Source organism: Cryptomeria japonica, chromosome 4, assembly GCF_030272615.1.
Source record: "Cryptomeria japonica chromosome 4, Sugi_1.0, whole genome shotgun sequence".
NCBI lineage: Eukaryota > Viridiplantae > Streptophyta > Pinopsida > Cupressales > Cupressaceae > Cryptomeria > Cryptomeria japonica.
The window spans coordinates 45,754,045-45,771,666 of record NC_081408.1 but is presented as its reverse complement, the minus strand read 5'-3'; the positions used below and the strand labels follow the sequence as shown (position 1 = coordinate 45,771,666).

The 17,622-nt window shown below is 36.0% G+C and overlaps 1 protein-coding gene across 1 annotated transcript in view; it reads right to left on the bottom strand.

Moving 5' to 3' along the window:
• Nucleotides 1–8,429: 8,429 nt before the first annotated feature.
• LOC131056801 (rhomboid-like protein 14, mitochondrial) overlaps nt 8,430–17,622 on the bottom strand; it is a 36,114-nt gene continuing 26,921 nt past the window's right edge. Inside the window, exon 2 of the mRNA XM_057991075.2 lies at nt 8,430–9,377. Coding sequence (XP_057847058.2) covers nt 8,550–9,377 — 828 coding nt within the window. The 3' untranslated portion in view covers nt 8,430–8,549. The remainder of the gene's footprint in view (nt 9,378–17,622) is intronic.

Here is a 17,622-nt window from a genome sequence, read left to right as displayed (position 1 = left end):
GGACTAGTCCAAGAGGGGCTAGTAGCTCAGTGGTAGAGCACTCCAGCAACGTATGGAAGGTCCTAGGTTCGAGTCCTAGCTGGTCCATGTCTCAACATGGTATCAGAGCCAAGTCCAGGCTAGGAGCCCCAAGCACACAAGAGGTGTGGCTTAAGGGGGGTGTTGGTGTTGGAAATAAGCCACACCCAGACCGACGATGGACTGGTCCAAGAGGGGCCAGTAGCTCAGTGGTAGAGCACTCCAGCAACATATGAAAGGTCCTAGGTTCGAGTCCTAGCTGGTCCATGTCTCAACACTTTGGATGTAGTGTTTCAATAGCAAAAATCTATTTCTACATGACAAATTAGCCATTTCCACAAAATATTTATCCATCACAATCTGTCAAAATAGTTTATCATATTTTAGTAAAAATCTCATGCATATGCAAACATTTATGAAAATATCAACAATTACATTTAGTGCTTTTAAATGTAGCACAAACTTGATAATTGTCAACAAATGTCATGGAAATGTTATTAACAAGTCATAGGAAACAAACAAATTAAAAATTAACAAGTTAGTAGCCCATCACCACCACTGGGGTACTGTGGGGGGATTTCTATATGGTTGAGATGCACATATGATAAAGACAAAATGTTACCCTTATGTTGAACAACTAGTCATTGAGAGGTGTGCTACCATATGCATAATACATTGGATCTTTTGTGCATTAAATGCATAATGTATTGGGCCTTGCTTTATCCCAACTTTGACTACTACCATAACCGATCCCCTTGGCATATATGGTTTGACTTCCAAGATAGCTCTAATAGTCATTAAATGCATATAATGGTTTATAGATAACCATTATGTCATAGGCACTCAAATCAAGGCCAATGTAACACTAGCTTAAAATGGGATAGAGCTTCCAAAAGTGTTTTTTCAAGCCCTTAGATCTTGTCAAACCTCATGACACAAGAAGATCAAATATGGTAAAGGAATTCTCAAAGAATTGTCGGATATTCTTCATGATTATGTTAAAAATTATGAACAATTTTTCACAGCCTATGAAAACTCTCCTATATGGGGCAATGTCTTCCAAGAATCCTCCAAGTTGTTCCTTGTCAACTCTCTTCCCCATATGCAACATACCTTTTATAATCACTCCCTCTCTATTGTTGATCTCAATGAGGTTTTTCACACAATGATCAATGATAAGGATCTTAGTTGTGATGACTTTCCTTTTGAGTGCTACAAGGCGCTTTGAGACTGTGTGGGAGAGGAATTGCATAAATTTTATCCGAAAGTTTTTCATTCCAAGTTCTTAGGGAAAGTCATTAATAAAGGAAACATTAATTTCATACCTAAATTTGGAGATTCAAAAGATATTTACAATTGGAGGCATGTCACTTTTTTCAAAGTGCATACAAGATCATTGCCAAAGCCTTGGCTTTGAAGGTGTGTCACCTCCTTCTATAGATTATGTGGCTAAAAAAAAGTAGTATCATAAAAGCCAATTAAACCTTGGATAATATCATTGCAATTTAAGATATGGAATGGGATTGACACTCCCAATAAAGGCTCTATTCGTGAAAATTAATTTTGCTAAGGCATATGATTGTATTGAGTGACCTTTCTTCTGTTCATGCTTCAAGCTCTAGGATTTAGACCTTGCTTCATTCAATCTATTAACATTTTTTTTTAAGCCTTTGCTTGCATTACCATTAATGGTTGCCAGTCTAATAAATTTGGGCTCTTTTTCTCTTATTTGCTAGGTTTGTCCATAGGCCCCTACCCTCTATGTGCTTGTAGTTGAAGGTTTTGGCTACCTTTTGCCCACTCTATGTCAAGAGGGTTAGTAAGGGTATTGCCTTTCCTGGTTTATCGATAATGGTCGCTTTACAAATGACTTGTTTTGCAATTCTGAGTTCAGTTTTCTGAAAATTTGAAATGGCATCCTCGTCTTCAAAGGTTCTTGGGCATGCTGAGTCCAAGGCTCTAAAATTGGTAGAGGAGTCGGAGCTTCATGAGGAGATATTTTGGAAACAAAAGGCTAGAATTGATTGACTTCAAGAGGGTGATAGGAATACTTCTTTTTTCATCATTCTGTGTAGGCTTGACAGAATAAGTGTTATATGTCTGCTTTAGTTAATTTTGAGGGTGTTATGATTTCTTCGCAATAGGCTATATCCAGAGAGGCTCGTCAGTTTCTCTAGGATTTTCTCTAGGATTTTTTAGAGACCCACAAGGGTTTCTATCTAGTTACTTTGGAAGTTTTCTAACTCCCTTGAGAATCTAGAGGTTTGGGGCTTTTATCCATATAGTGACTAGGTTTGGTGCTTTATGCCAAATTGATTATTGCTGCCCTTATTGAAGACAGAGCCTAAAAAACTCTCATGCAACACTATTTGTACATCGTTCTGGATGGCTTGCTTGGAACGGGATTTGTTTTCAAACCCTTCTTACTATGAAAACTATAATTCAAATTGAAAAAACTTGTCATGAAAACCATTTAGAAAGTTGGGGAAGCCATAAAGCCTCGATTATTTAGGAATTATCAAGCTTTAGTGGACTTTCCATCAACCAACAAAATATCTAGTGGTCCTGGATTCTACAAGATCAAGGTCATCGTTTAGCCTAACTACCTTGGGTACATACATTAAAATTTCACAAGAAAGGAATTCAATTTAGGTGGGATTTATTCTCCAAAACTTTTATGAGTCTCATGACATGGAATGAAATCAAGGCTAGTTTTGACTTTTTAACCAAGATTACAAAACATTTGATATAATCATGGAGGCAATTATTGTTGGCAATTGTTGGCATAACTGATGGAGATGATGGTGTACTGATGAAGGATGATATATTGTTAGCACTGTTGGTGATGATATATTGATGGACTGTTGGTGATGATATAATTACGATATGATCAATTATTTGTGTTGTCATTGATGGCAACTATGTTTGTTTATGTTTGGTATGTCATCTAAGTTATCTTAGTCTATCAGTATAACCTAACCGGTAATGGATTGAGTTGAACGTTTAAACTACTAAGTAGCAGTCAACTGGTAAGCATGAACAAAGAAGGAGATGGTTGCGGTAGAGATCCGTGTTGATTTTGGTGTTGCGGTTTGGAATGTGTGCTTATGACATTGTAAGGAGCCTATGAATGGAACCACATCATGTTTGGAGAACCGGAAGTCATGTTTGTAATTGACTGTTGTATATTCAGCTAGGGTTTGAGAACTGGTAACAAGATCTTTTGATCGGTGATGTTTTATGGTTTGGCGGTGATTCTTTTTATGTTCATAAGTTGATAGTGACGTGTCAGAATTCGTGTGAAGAGATAAGATGATGTTTTGGCACGAACAAGGAGTGAATTTCTTGGAAAGCAACGAAGTGTTCAGAAGAATGTGCAAAGGGTTTGACAACTTATTAGACCGATGTGCGGTGATGAGTTATGATCATTCAACAGCTGTAATTGTCTTAAAACTTGTTGTAATGATCAGTAATATGTTTTGGCGGACTGTTTTGTCGCGCTTAATGTAATTTCAATGTAAATTCAAATGTTGCTAGGGTTATGTAATAGACCTAATTGTAAATGTTATTTAGGTCAAGTTTTAGAAGGATTAGTGTGTCGGTGATCAGAGAAGTGTGTGTGTGCCGAACCAGATTGAGATGTCTGCATGAGAGAAGCAGATTGGAGCTAACAAGGATCTGAACAAGCAAGCAAAGAAGCGTTAAGACCAAATCATTAACCTGTTGTTTCCTAACAGTTGCAACAGCACTAAAATCCCTTAACCGTGTAGGTCTTAACATGCCTGATCTTGTAAATCCCTTCATTGGGTGGCTCATTAATGTGAGTTTAAATCCTTTTGCAAGGTTACTCCTAATAGGGTAGAGCTCCTGACAAAGCTGATGTTGTAAATCCCTTAACCGGGTGACTCCTAATAAGGTATGCTCTTAACCGGGCCTTATTGTAAAGCTCCTAACCGGGCTAGGCCTTTAACAGGGCGCATTCCGAAACAGTGCATATTTTATGGGTACCAATTCCCACTGTGGTTTTTCCCATTTGGGTTTCCACGTGAAAAATCCTTGTGTTCATATTTTGGATGGTTTGATGTCTTTACTATATTTGCTTAATGATGAACACTTAAGTTGCTACCAGTAATAGTTTGGTAAATATGTATTGACTGACTGATTGAGTAGAAACCGATATTGGTTATGAACTGTTTTGTGAAGTATTTTGCATATTGGTGAAAGATTGCGGTTTATTGTTATAATTGATAATTCAGATATCTATTCGTAAAAAACAGTTCAAATTATATTGTTAATATTATCTTTATTAAAAAACATTTGGTATCACGAATCCAACTTCTCTAAGTTGAAAAGGACTAGACTAATTTAAATAAAAAAATAATATTAACATCAATGATTTTCAATTATAATGGATATAGATGTACTATAAGTTTAGTGAAAATATCAAAACATAGAAACATTAGATTCAATTCCATTGGCTACAATTGGTGTCGAGTAAGTCATTCCCCTCATAACTTTAATAAGCTTCATTCCCTTTATAGAAGCCTCAAAACAAGAGGTAAAATAAGAAAGAGGCAAAATACTCAGGTAATTTTATCTTCATACACCAAACAGATTATTCCTAAATCAAATTAATAACCTTAATTCTCTATAATCAAAGTCCCCTTACCTGACACTTTTAATCATTTGGAAATTTAACGTAATCCTTCAATCTCAAATTAACTAAACACATTGTGGATAAATTGCAATGACTTAACCAAACATCTTCATCTTAACTTTAATTTTAATCAAAGATATTAAATTTCCATAGTTCATAATGTATTGCTTGAAGTTTCTAGATTCAACTGTGTATATTTTGTTAGCATCAATGTTTCAAATCACACACCATGATCCATCATCAGGATGAGAGAGAGCAAATGAGAGAAAATGGATAATTTGTAGACCAGATAGCTTAAAAAGGAGAGGGTAGATGAGATGTACAACTACCTAGGACAAGAAAGGACACCAAATAATAATAATAATAATAACATAAATAAATATATAAAAGAAGAAACACTAAAAAGACAAAGAAACCAAAATAACAATCCATACAAAAGGGAATGGAAAAAGAAAAGAGAGCATACATGCACAAAAGAGTATATGTATATGTATATGTATGTGTATATATGTATACATACACACACACGTGTGTGTGTGTGTGTACATATATGTATATGTATATAAATACATATGTATATGTGTGAAAAAATAGAATTTTCTTTTTCACCCATACATATATAGATGTACCTTAATAAATATAAAATCACATGCATATGAAAGCAAACAAAAGAGAATATATAAGCACATATACATTTATATACGAATGAACCTATGTGTGTGTGTTTGTGTGTGTGTGTAAAAGAACAAATAAATAAGCAAATAAGTATACTTGCACATATATGTGAATGAGTTTGAAAATATATAAGATGATATACACATGTGCATGTATATAAGTGCAAAAATATACACAAATATGTGCACAAGTAAAAAAGAAAATATGAATAAGTAGGAAAGCAAAGAAAAGCAAAGAGAAATAGAGAAGGAAATAAAACAAAAACCGAAAAGAAAAGGAACAAACCACAATCAACAAAACAACCTAACCTAGGAACCAAATGGGGAAACCAAGAGGGGCTAGGGCGGTGGGGAGGGACGAGGTCCTAAGGCTACACAAAAGAGGATGCCATGACGAACTTAATGACTGTCCCTCATTGCGATTTAGGTTTGAAGGGTGGTTATTAATTTCTATGGCCTCCTTGAGTTTTCTTTTGAAGAAATTGTCTTCTTTAGAAAGGATTTGAGCATGCTCTAAACAAATATTGTGCTTGGTGGCAAAAGAGTGTTCAACTAAAGCAGACTTGAGAACATGCTCATGTTTGATGTCTGCACCATGTTCCTTGATCCGAGTTTTGAAAGAATGATCAATTTCACCAACGTATGGGATACCACAAGAACAGATGACGTTATAGACTCCAGAATCTAGGAAGCTATCTTTGGGGTCCTTAAGAGAAGGAATGCGGTTCCTCGAGGTGGAACAAGGCTTGAAAGCATATCAAATGCCCTTATTGAGGAGGATTTTGGAGATCTTATGGGAGAGACCTGCCACGTAAGAAAGGGTGGCAGGAGGAGGAATGAAGGGAGTGGATGACTTAAGTTTGGATAAGTAGGACTTGAGTTGGTTGAAAGTTGTGGAGATTTGTTTATTGTTGTAACCATTTAGAAGGAAGAAATGGCAAAGGTAATCTAGCCCCTGGATTAAGTTAGGAGCATCACAAATACGAAGAGCTCAATAGGTCAAGCTTTTGAGGATGCTAACTTTTTGGGTAGGGTGGTGGTGATGGGAAGAAGAATGAAGGTAAAGATCAATGTGGGTGAATTTACGATAGACGGTATGAGATAGGGTATCGTCAGGATTCTTAGAGAGCAAAATATCAAGGAAGGGGAGACGATTGCCAGACTCAAATCTCTTTGGTGAAAGATATACAAGGGGCCAAACTATTAAGGTGGGAGTGGAACTCTTCAAGTTTGGCCAAACCATGTGGCCAACAAACATTTATATCATCCACATAACATTTCCACTACTTAGGTTTGAAGGGGAAGGAGGAGAGTACAGCCTCTTCGAAGTGCTTTGTGTAGAGGTTAGCTATAATAGGAGAGAGAGAGGAGAACACATGGCAACGCCATCTACTTGCTCATAGATAATGCCTTGTAAAGAGAAGAAAGTGGACCTAAGACAAAGTTCAACCAAGAAGACCATCATTAGTTTTTCGCTTGACAATCTTGATGGAATCGAGAAAAGGAACTTTGGTAAAAACGGAAACAACATCAAAGCTCACTAAGAGGTTGTTATTGTCAATTTTTTTGTCTTGAATGAAATCAATGAAGTGAGTCGAGTCTTTGACGAAAGGGGCAGATTTGCCAATGAGAGGGGAGACTAACTTGGCTAAGAATGCAACCAACTTGTAAGTGGAGGCAAATTTGCCAATGTGAGGGGAGATTATAATTTTAATTTTATAATATATTTAAAGCATATATCAAAATGAAAACTAAGACTAAATTTTTTTTATTGGAACAAAGCAAATAAAGATACGTAAAAGAGAGCAGCAAATAGGCTGCCAAAAAAAAAAAAAAAAATCAATAACAACCAGACCGAAGTGTTAGGGTTTAGGCAGATCCGGAGCAAAAACAAATTAACAATTATATATAGATACAAACACAAAAGATGAAGAAAAATGCATAACACAGATAACACAAAGATTTAACGTAGTTCACCCAAGATGTGCTACATCTATAGAACACAACCATCCAATCTTTTCTTATTATCCAATAAATCAGTACAACACTATTAGATAACACAAAGATTTAACGTGGTTCACCCAAGATGTGCTACATCTATAGAACACAGCCATCCAATCTTTTCTTATTATCCAATAAATCAGTACAACACCAATACAATGCCCTTTTTTATTTTCATCCGCTTATAACAATCAATTTTTAGGACAACATTCAAAGTCGGTTATTTTTAGGATTTTTTTTCAATGTTGGCTTTTTCAACAAAAAATGGCAAAAAAAATTCCCTATAACGAGTGTACAATACTTGCATGATCAGTCGCCATATATCAACACAGTATCAAATTGGTCTCCATTTAATGGAAACATATAAAAAAGCATATATCAAAACATAATCACAATTTATTAATCAACGATCCTATATATGTTGATGTCAGCCATGAAGTAAACTAAATTTAAGTGAGATAAAGAGTGAATTTTACATGAATTTCAGAATCGCCTGTAAAGATGATTTTATATTTACCTGAATTAGGAATTAGGCAAACCAAACATATCAGGTGATTTAGCAATTAGCTTGTGGATTCTTTGAAAAGGCAAGACCAATAGTTTAATTTCCCAACCCCACACTTGGGATGCCTTCCAATAAAAACGAAAAGAACCAGTACAGCTGTGTAAGATCTCTTCCACTTGAAAAACTGTTACATGGTAGTCTTATCATGCCATTTCCATAGTATACGTCCAAGAGATCGTTAACATTCCTTCTGCTGTTATTTCATCTCAAGCTGCAAAAATGGTTTCTCCCTCGCTTGGTTTGCCACCCTGGTCATCCCTAATCCAGTGAACCTTAGGAACAACTGAAAGGTCAAGCATTGGATTAAGTTCCTCAACAGTCCCAGAAAGAAATTGGGGGTGTGCACAACCTCTTCGAGGGCATAACACCTACTAATGAGAAGTCAAGTATCAGTATAACCACAGCAAGCTAGTTCCATCAAGCCATGGTAATCATCAGAGAAAAAGCAAACAAAATCTAATTATCTAGAAGCATCATAAAAAATCAAACCACTGTGAATTATGTAAGTGCAAACTCACTTTAAAAAGTATTTGATCTTAATTCAAAAAGAATGGGATCGATATTACTTGATACATATTCTATTGTTAATTACAACATAAGAAAGACTACAATCTTGAAAAATAGTCATTAGTTGTCATCTACTGAAACGCTCAAGTCGTCGTCTTCGTAATTCCTCTAAAGACAAGTCATGAGAGCTGATTCTGGTTTCTGTTTGTGACAATGGTGGAGCCGAAGGACTGACATCAGTATTTCCTCGTCTTGTAGCACAAATTTCACACACTTCTAAATGTATATTGTTGTCAAAAGTACAAGCTGGGCAGCGCCAAACTGCATTGACATTTTCAGCTCTACTATTTCCAATTGAACGCGGTACACTTCTACCACCCACAGTTCCACGACCATAAGTATGCCTTCTGTAACGATTTAAGTAACCTTGAACTAGTCTGTAGGGCAAACCCACAAACCAAGTAAATTTCCTCAGCATTGGAGTAAAAGGATTACTACGAGAGAAGAATCTTCTGGACCAGAGGTAGAGAAGTCCTGAAATGATACCACTAAGATGGCCAAGGAAAGAGACACCAGGAACAAACATTTGTATGAGTAGTAACTCTGTCCATGCAGCATGTCGTGCTGGAACAATCAGTCCATACACGTTGGTGTAACCCGGGGAGTCTGAACTGAGAATAACTTTCAAAGCAAACAGCACGGCTGAAAATCCAACTGAACATTCAGAGAAATAGTAATGTGGGTAATCGAAGAATGTTGCGAGCATCTTTGCAAGGATTACCTCTATCCCATGTGACATACCAAGTAGCACAACAACAGCCGAAGCAAATTCTGTGCTTCCCATCATCCTTTCTAATTGAACTCCCTTCCACAGCAAGGAGAGCATGTTGTATGCAAGATGAGAATCATCCACATGATAAAAAGCTGAAAAAAATAGTCGTTTAATATCCCTGTTCTGCAAAATACCAAAAACCAACAACTCAATCAGCTAGCTGTTGTTGTTCACAACAAATTTCACACAAAAATACTTGCAAACTAGAAAATATTTACTAAAGACATTTTGAATGCATGCTTATGACGATTTCAAGGACTTACCTGAATCTACCGTCCAGATTTCATAAAAATCTAGTGGATAAAAACATATCAGATGCTTCAGTTTATAGTATATACGGTATGTTATTGCAATTCGCAAGATTTGGTATCCATATTATTCTTTATATTCATAAACAGGGTAGAAAGTTTTGAGTGATAGTCCGCTAAAGTAAACCTGCCAAATCAACATATCTTACAACCAGAAACATCTCATATTCAAGTACACAAAGGAAGGATTAGAGAGGAATAAACCCACCTTCCGAACATTATCAGGATTTGTAAAGACATTAGACTGCTATTTTCCTAAAATATTGTTGTAAACGCTTTCAAAAATCCATCAAATTATAGTCCCCAAGGTGACATTCAGAAACTCTTGGAATTACTAGCAGTAATCATTCATGAGAGATTTGATGAATATTCTTCTAAAGCAGACCTCTTAAAACAAGTTTAAAAATTCTCCAATGAACTATTAAAATGCAAAATGCATTCCTGGGAAATCAGCTTCTTGAACTACTGACAAAAATTATTATTAAGGAAAATAAGAAACTGAATCAAGATTTACAATTTATGAACAATAAAATGGTGCATTTCTAAAAGAAGAATGCAGAAGCTTATCATCTCTCACATGCAAAGAAAAGATTGAGTCAGAATGAGAGTATATTATTAATATCAATATGATCAATAATAGCCAGTATACAGATGTGTTTTGGTTTCTTATATCTTTTTTGATAAGTATTCATTTTTTTTGTTATATCACCGTTTTGTTTTGTATTTACTCATCATTGTGTGAGTGTTTATGTCTCTACAATCATCTAACACAACATACCCACCTCAGATATCAATTTAGTCCAAAAGTCTTCAGCCTCAAATTTTTTATCGTCATTCTGAATTTCCATATGAATGTTGAAACTTTATACAAGCTCCGACACTCCTTCAAGCTGGATCTAGCTAGGGTATCACCATACAGAGGACCTCCATATATGGGTAAGTGAAATAACATGATGCACTTAGACATCATAACGATGCCCCATAAGGTAACTGTTGCCAGAGATTGAATCCTGCTCACCAAGACAACTGTGCATATCTAGTCAAACAACAGATGTACCTAGAAGCTAGAAGTAATGATGACATGACACTTGTTCGCTTTCCTCACCCTCTTCTCTAGTCTTGAAGTGACACCTTCCACATACATGTTTTTGTCCATTATCTTGTCTTTTATTTCACTTATCTCTTTCCTTTTAAGCAGATCAACTAATTTGACCATGCAACTCCAATTTGAATAGCCTGATTACGTACAAAAGTAATAAGTTATATCATCTATTTTTGCCTTCCTTTTAAGTTTTTTACAAGAGGTTCTGTTCTCCTACCTTGGTCTTGTCAGCACCCAAATGCTTCTTGTTGATTTTAGGCAATCAGATGGTAATCTAGTTACTTAAATTATAAACAGACTGAGAATAAGCAGAAATAATAATAAAAGCACACAACACAAGACAAAAGCACCCTGGTAAAACCTCCCTCTTAGAGGAAAAAACACAGCATCAAAGATTCAGATCAGTTCCTTTATTCATAAGCAGATTACATGAATCAGATTACATATCTGATTGAGTGCCAATCTAAGGCAGACTGAACCTAGTATATATGAAGCTGTAGTATGTCGTCAAAGAGAGCAGAATATCAACACCACTTGAAGAAGGAGATCACTGAAGTATAGAGCACCACCTTGCCCAGCAAGTTGTCCAATGGATTCGCTCAAGGATCAGATAGACTTGCAGCAGCATGAAGATATGGATCGCTCTCTACCTCCAAGTTCGCTGACTGAATTTGCATAAGGCTAATGGCACTTGATGAAGATGATGCTTGTTGTGTAGAATGAATCTTGTTTATATACAAGATTCATGTTCAAGTTTTCCCAAGTCAGCTTTAACCAAATTTCCTTTATTTTACATATTTTAATTTGCACTTTTTGGCGCCCAATTTGGGGCCTACATAACTTGCAAGTTGTGACACGTTTCCTTTTGGGCCCAGCCCTATAGACATAAATCACTTAACCTTATTATAATAACATAATATTTTAATTGCCACAAGGCAACATTAAAATATGATCTGAACTAGCTAACCATTTCAACACTTCTTCTCTGAAGAGAATGCTCATGTTGTGTTTTCTGAACTTTATAACTGACAATGTTCAAAGTTCAAAATAGGTTTATGTATATCAGAGCTAGACTCTTAAACAGCATGCTCCTGCATCGTCCTCCTCAATTAAACACTTACCTCTACAAAAATGTTTTGTTTGTCAGGTTAATGTGTTTATGTGCCCTCTCATGACATTATTTTCCACGTTTAACCTGATCCGCTTCATTAGAGTAGTTTTTACATTTTGCATTTGTCCCAAATATTTTTATTATTTCCTTTTTAAATTCAATTTGAAGATTAGTTGAAAATTGAAATATAGAGCTTACAATTTTTTTGTCTAACATCCATAAACCAATCATAGATTTGGCCCTACCGACTTTGATTTGTCATTCATCTAATTCATCAGATGTACATTCCGTTTCATTTATTACACTCGAATAAATACAGATTTTAGCATTTTCACCTAAGCTGTGAGGATACAGATGCAAATATGAGTGCAGTTAGCTCCAGGTTTTCAAGACTGCCTGGATCCTATGTTGCCAGTTCAGATTCAGGTTCAGGGATTGGCAGTTTGCTGATCATTTTCCCCACATGTGATATGGCCAGGTTTGGCCATTTCATATGTATATTGGGTACTGCCCAGATACAATGTCCGGGTTTGGGGTTCAGCAGTTCACTGATTTTTCCCGAAGTTCAGTATGGTCCAGTTTCACTGTACAAGAACCACACTTGTGTGCGTGCATGCACACACACACACATTCCATTATTTATATATTGACATTGAATTATCAGTTATCAGCCGTGCTCTGTATAATATATACATATTGTTTGCACAAAATTGTAATACAGAGAACAGCTGATAATTGATAAATTGATGAAAATTGTGAAATGTTAAAGAAAACTCAAAAAGGCTTATATCAATTCAACTACACATGGAAAATCAATACAAATCATGAACATCACAAAAGCATGAACACCATTGACTAGTTCGATAGAACCAGAAGCAGTGAGGAAAAGATTGGTTATTCCTGTCATGACGATGCCAAATCTGCATAATTTACATTGAGTAGACATTTTTAAAATTTTCAAAATTCTTCACATGACTGATATCAAGTGAGAAGGGTATGGACTAGGTTACAGTTTCAACCTAAAGAAAACAAAACATAGCTAATTTGTATCATGACTCATTCATTGGAAGTACAAATGCTATATGAAGAACCAATAAAGCATTGTACAGCAAAGAAATGGCAATAGAAGAGGAACAAAGGGGAGACAGAGAAGTAGAACTCCATAAAGCATAACGATGGTGAAGAACAGCCTAATCTCCCGAAAATATATACAAAAAAGGAGGGCATCCCCAAATGTCTTTGTTTAATTGGGATGGAAAGGGCATGCTTTGTCTGTCCCAGAATCCCTAAACATTCATAAACAAGGGGCACATGCTTGTAGCTCAATACAGGATTTTTTACATGTCAGGTGCGTCCGAGTTAAAAACTTAAATCCATTAATTCTTTCCATTGGTTACATTTGCATCCATTTCTATAGATGTGCTTTTGCTTTACTAACACAATTATAAACTTGAATTTTCTATTAAATATAAAAAGATCTTCTGAAGAATTTAAATTCCACCACCCAAAAATAAATAAAAATTAGTTCCTCAGCTTCTTAAATCTGCATGAGGCTAGTGCTGAAATAAAATTCACCAGAATTAATTGCTGCTATCTTCACTATCATCCTATCTTGCCATACAATTGTTCCTGCAACCATGAGTGAAATACACAATGCCTTTTTGTGTCTTCTGTAAACAGTTTTCAGTGTTCCAATAAAGAGCTTTACAGAATGTTTCTAAGAAACTTTTTGGATGCTTCTATGAATTGTGTCATAACTGCATATTTGACTTGCCTGGACATCTCTGCAGTTCTCTATATCGGATACTCTATAAAAGGGGGAAAGAATTTGCAAAGATTTTGATATTTTTCAGTCTGCAAATGCTTAGCTTCTACAGCGTGTAAAATCTTTGGAATTAAAAAGTAGAGAGGGCTCTATTTTGTCACTGCTTCTAGTATGATACTTTCTGCAACTCTTAGCTGTGTTCACAACTCCAAAAAACTAATATGACTGTAAATTATGGGCATCTTAAACAGTCATGAATGCAAACACCAATGTATATCATAAATGTCTGAAACATTCCCAAACTAGGGCATGGACAGGATGACCTTTGACACAGTAAATTTCTTATTACTCCTTCAAACAGAGTGTATGCTATAAATTGAAACATTAGACTATAGTAAATGGTACCTTCAGTATTTTAGGCATTAGGATTCTACATCAATCTGCTAGAGATTTCGTCTTTGAATATTTCTACTATCACATTTATGATCCGTATCCCTACAAGTATTACAATCAAACCATCAAAGCATACTGACTGAGATGACTCAGCCATATCAATTCAATCTTGTGCTGCTTTCTGAGTGCTGCTGAATCTGTTTTGTGTCCCTCCGCGAAATTTTTTCTCATCATTCTTCAATGGTAAATTTTTAGCTTCCTTCAAATGTTAAAAGAGCAAGGGTTTATGCATAGTTAAAAGACTTAAGGGGACTCATCCAAGCTCCACGACTCCTGAGCCAAAAAGACCAAACTGAGGCCCAGGGATTCGTGACCCAAGTACCTGGCAAGTCCAAAACAGAAAGACTTGGAAAAAGTCTATGAAAGTAGGAAAAAAGAAAAACATAAAAAATTAAAATGTTTAGATGTTTAAATGTAGAAGCATGAAAGCCAACCATTTTTCAAAGGTGTTGGTGGATTTGCAGAATGTTAAAAGCGATAAAATAATGAAAAATGGGATTCGCCATGATAATCTATGTAGTCTCAAGGCTCCTCCTTAACCCTGCTGGGAGCGTTGCCCCTTGACCCCCACTAGGGGCACTACCCCCAAATCCTTGCTCTAGTTTTAGAAAACAAAAATATAAAAATCTTTGTGGGCCATGTTGGATGGAAGGAAGAACATTTTTCAATTCTTTTGAATTTTTCCCATAGTAATTAAATTACATATATAATTCTATTTTGCTAAGACAAACCTCATCCTAAGTAACTCCTAAGGCTGCAGCAAAATTTGCAGACTTGTTTGAAATACAAACACATGACTCCATATGGAGCTAGTAATGTTGGGCTGAGGGATACAAGCTCCTTTCTACCATAGTTCATGACTCCATATTATGATTTTTGTTTTTGATGTCACAGATATCATAATGAGTTTTGTACACCTAAATCACTTGAAAATATTTAAATATTTAAAAATGTAGTTTCCTTCAGTAAAAATTCTCTTCTATACTCGTGTCATCAATGTATACTTGAGTGTGTGATCAGAGTGGCATCTATTTTATTAGTTTATAACTTTATTGTGTCTTTAAAGTTTATTTATTGAAGGGTGTATGATAATAGATTTAAGTCCTTAAAAAACTCTATATTTTGAGGCTTTTTCAATTTGCTAGTCTAGGCACCGAGTCTCAGTCTAAGTCAAAATTCACCTTGCCGAGTCTTTGTTGAGTCCAAGTCTTGTAACTATGGATTTCAAATATATTATCCACATTCAAGCATCTTTTGTTGGGTTTTCTGGAAATGGCAGAAATCCGAGCTTTATAATCAAGCTTCCATTTTTCTATGCCATGAATAATGACGAGCATCATTCTTCCATGATATAAACAATACACCACTCAGATTCTTGTGCTCTTGGCTCCACCTAGAAAGTTATTGGGCTCTAATACTATATTAAAAATAAAATAAAAAACTAAGCAAGAAGAATTCGTTAAGATAGTGAAATTATTTACAGAGTGCTTTTTTTGTAGTCAGAGCTCTCCATTAAATGTCTCAACTACATAATGCTGAATGTTCATCATGTAACCGAGTAGTATCAACCAAATTACAAGCTCAAATTTTAACAATACTGTATGGTTGGAGATTGCACGCTTTACAATCTCCAACTTACACCTTTGTCCTCATGTTAGTGACGACTCTCCTAAGTGTGTTCTAGGGTCCATTTGCCACTTCCTAAGCCTTTTCCCAAAACAATGAATTGACTTCCCATTACTTTAAACCTTACCTTGTCCCTCAAACCTATCCTAGAAATATCAAGTCAAAAACCCAAACATACACTTGAATAGGAAAACAAGCGTATCCTAGACACGTCAACATCTAGACAGGTGTTTAGGATAGTCTAGAAATTGTAAGATTTTAACAATAAATTTTAACCTAACTCTAAAACCATTTTAAAACACCTCCAACAGTAACTTTGCCCCGAGAATACAAATAAAACAATTTATCAAGTTTTCCATGCTAAGTGAAAAGAAATGTCAGGTGACAGAAGTTTTTGGGCATTATTTCTCTCAATGATAAGTTTTCTTATGCAATATCCATGCTACAACTTGGAGCTCGTACATTGAAAATCTTGCAAATCTGTGCATAAAGACATCATCCAACAAGTCTTCTACTCTTGCAGCCTTCACATTGTAGGCATTTCCTTCCATTTTCATATGTGTTTGCTTTCATATCACTCCTAATCTATCAAAATTTGTTTCCTAAGATGCTATACTCTGCCTTATCTGCATGCACATCCTTTGATCCCTTCCCAAATAGTCCACTGTCAATCATCACAAATCACTCCTTCCACACCACTCACACCCCAGTCTAGCTTACCTTGACTCTTACAGATTTATATTATAATATCGTTTTCTGTTCCAACCACATCACTATTGTACATTAGAGCATCAGAAAACATATTCTCGAAATAGCTATGTTAAGGTTGGAAGATACCATCTAGGGGACTCACTAAAGTAGTTTCCAATACAGCTACCACTTTGTCTCTTGTCCTCCATTCAGAAGAGTGAGGTTTAAGATTCCCAGAGATTCCGAGCTAGTACAGCAAATTTTATATCTTAATCCAAGGCAAAATACAGTGATCAAGCAGCCAGATGCTAGTGTTGGAAAATCAAAGGTGTCCTGCACTAGAGTTTTTCCAAAAACTGCAGGGCAGAAGCACCCAGTTCTGCACAGGAGTCCTACCAGGCATCCCACAAAGGGCAGAAGCACAAAAGTTCAGTGCAGTTTACCTGTCTAGGTGCCTGTGTGGGGCAGAAGCATCCAAATCCAGCGCAAGTGTCCTATTTCACTGTCCCATTCCTTCAAAAGCACCCTGTCAGCACAGGTGTCCCCCTTGAATGTATGTGCCCAATGCTGGTGCCGCACAAAGGGCAGAAGCACCATAGTTCAGTGCAGGTTACCCATTTAGGTGCCCATGCGGGGTAGGAGCATCCAGATCCAGCACAAGTGTCCTATTTCAGTGTCCCTTCCTTCAAAAGCATCCTGTCAGCACAGGTGTCCCCCTTGAATTTATGAAGCCAATGCTGGTACCCCGAAACATCCTCTAATTTCCCAGTTTTGCAAGCTTCTGCTACCAACATTCATCTGGCTTCTTGGGTTCATATTAGCTTTGTAACAATCCAGGATGCATCCTCTCTCCTTCGTCTTTTAATTTCTAGTTTAAGTTTCCCAGATCCATACTAGTTTATTCCATTTTAAAATTTGAAATGAATCTGAATTCTCTGTTGCATATCAGTAGTTTATTTCAGATTGCTTGAATAAAATTACTGTGCAATCCTAGGTATGATCGTATAACACACTAAACATAGAAATCAACATCTATGGTTTCTAAATTTGTTCTTTCAAATAAAATTTCTAGTTGTTAATGAATTAGACAAATCTCAGGCTTAAGTCGTGTTATGGATTTTCATCAGAGATTGCAACAGTTTCTTCAAGAAGCATTAATTGTACAAAAGCTTCAGTGAAATCATTTATTACAGTGTACATGCAGCCAATCATGTTGCAGAAATTTTGGCTTAGCACTGTGTTGACGTGTATTTTGTACACCATCATACACAGAATAAAATACCAATAGGCATCTTATCCTCTCTTGAGAAAAT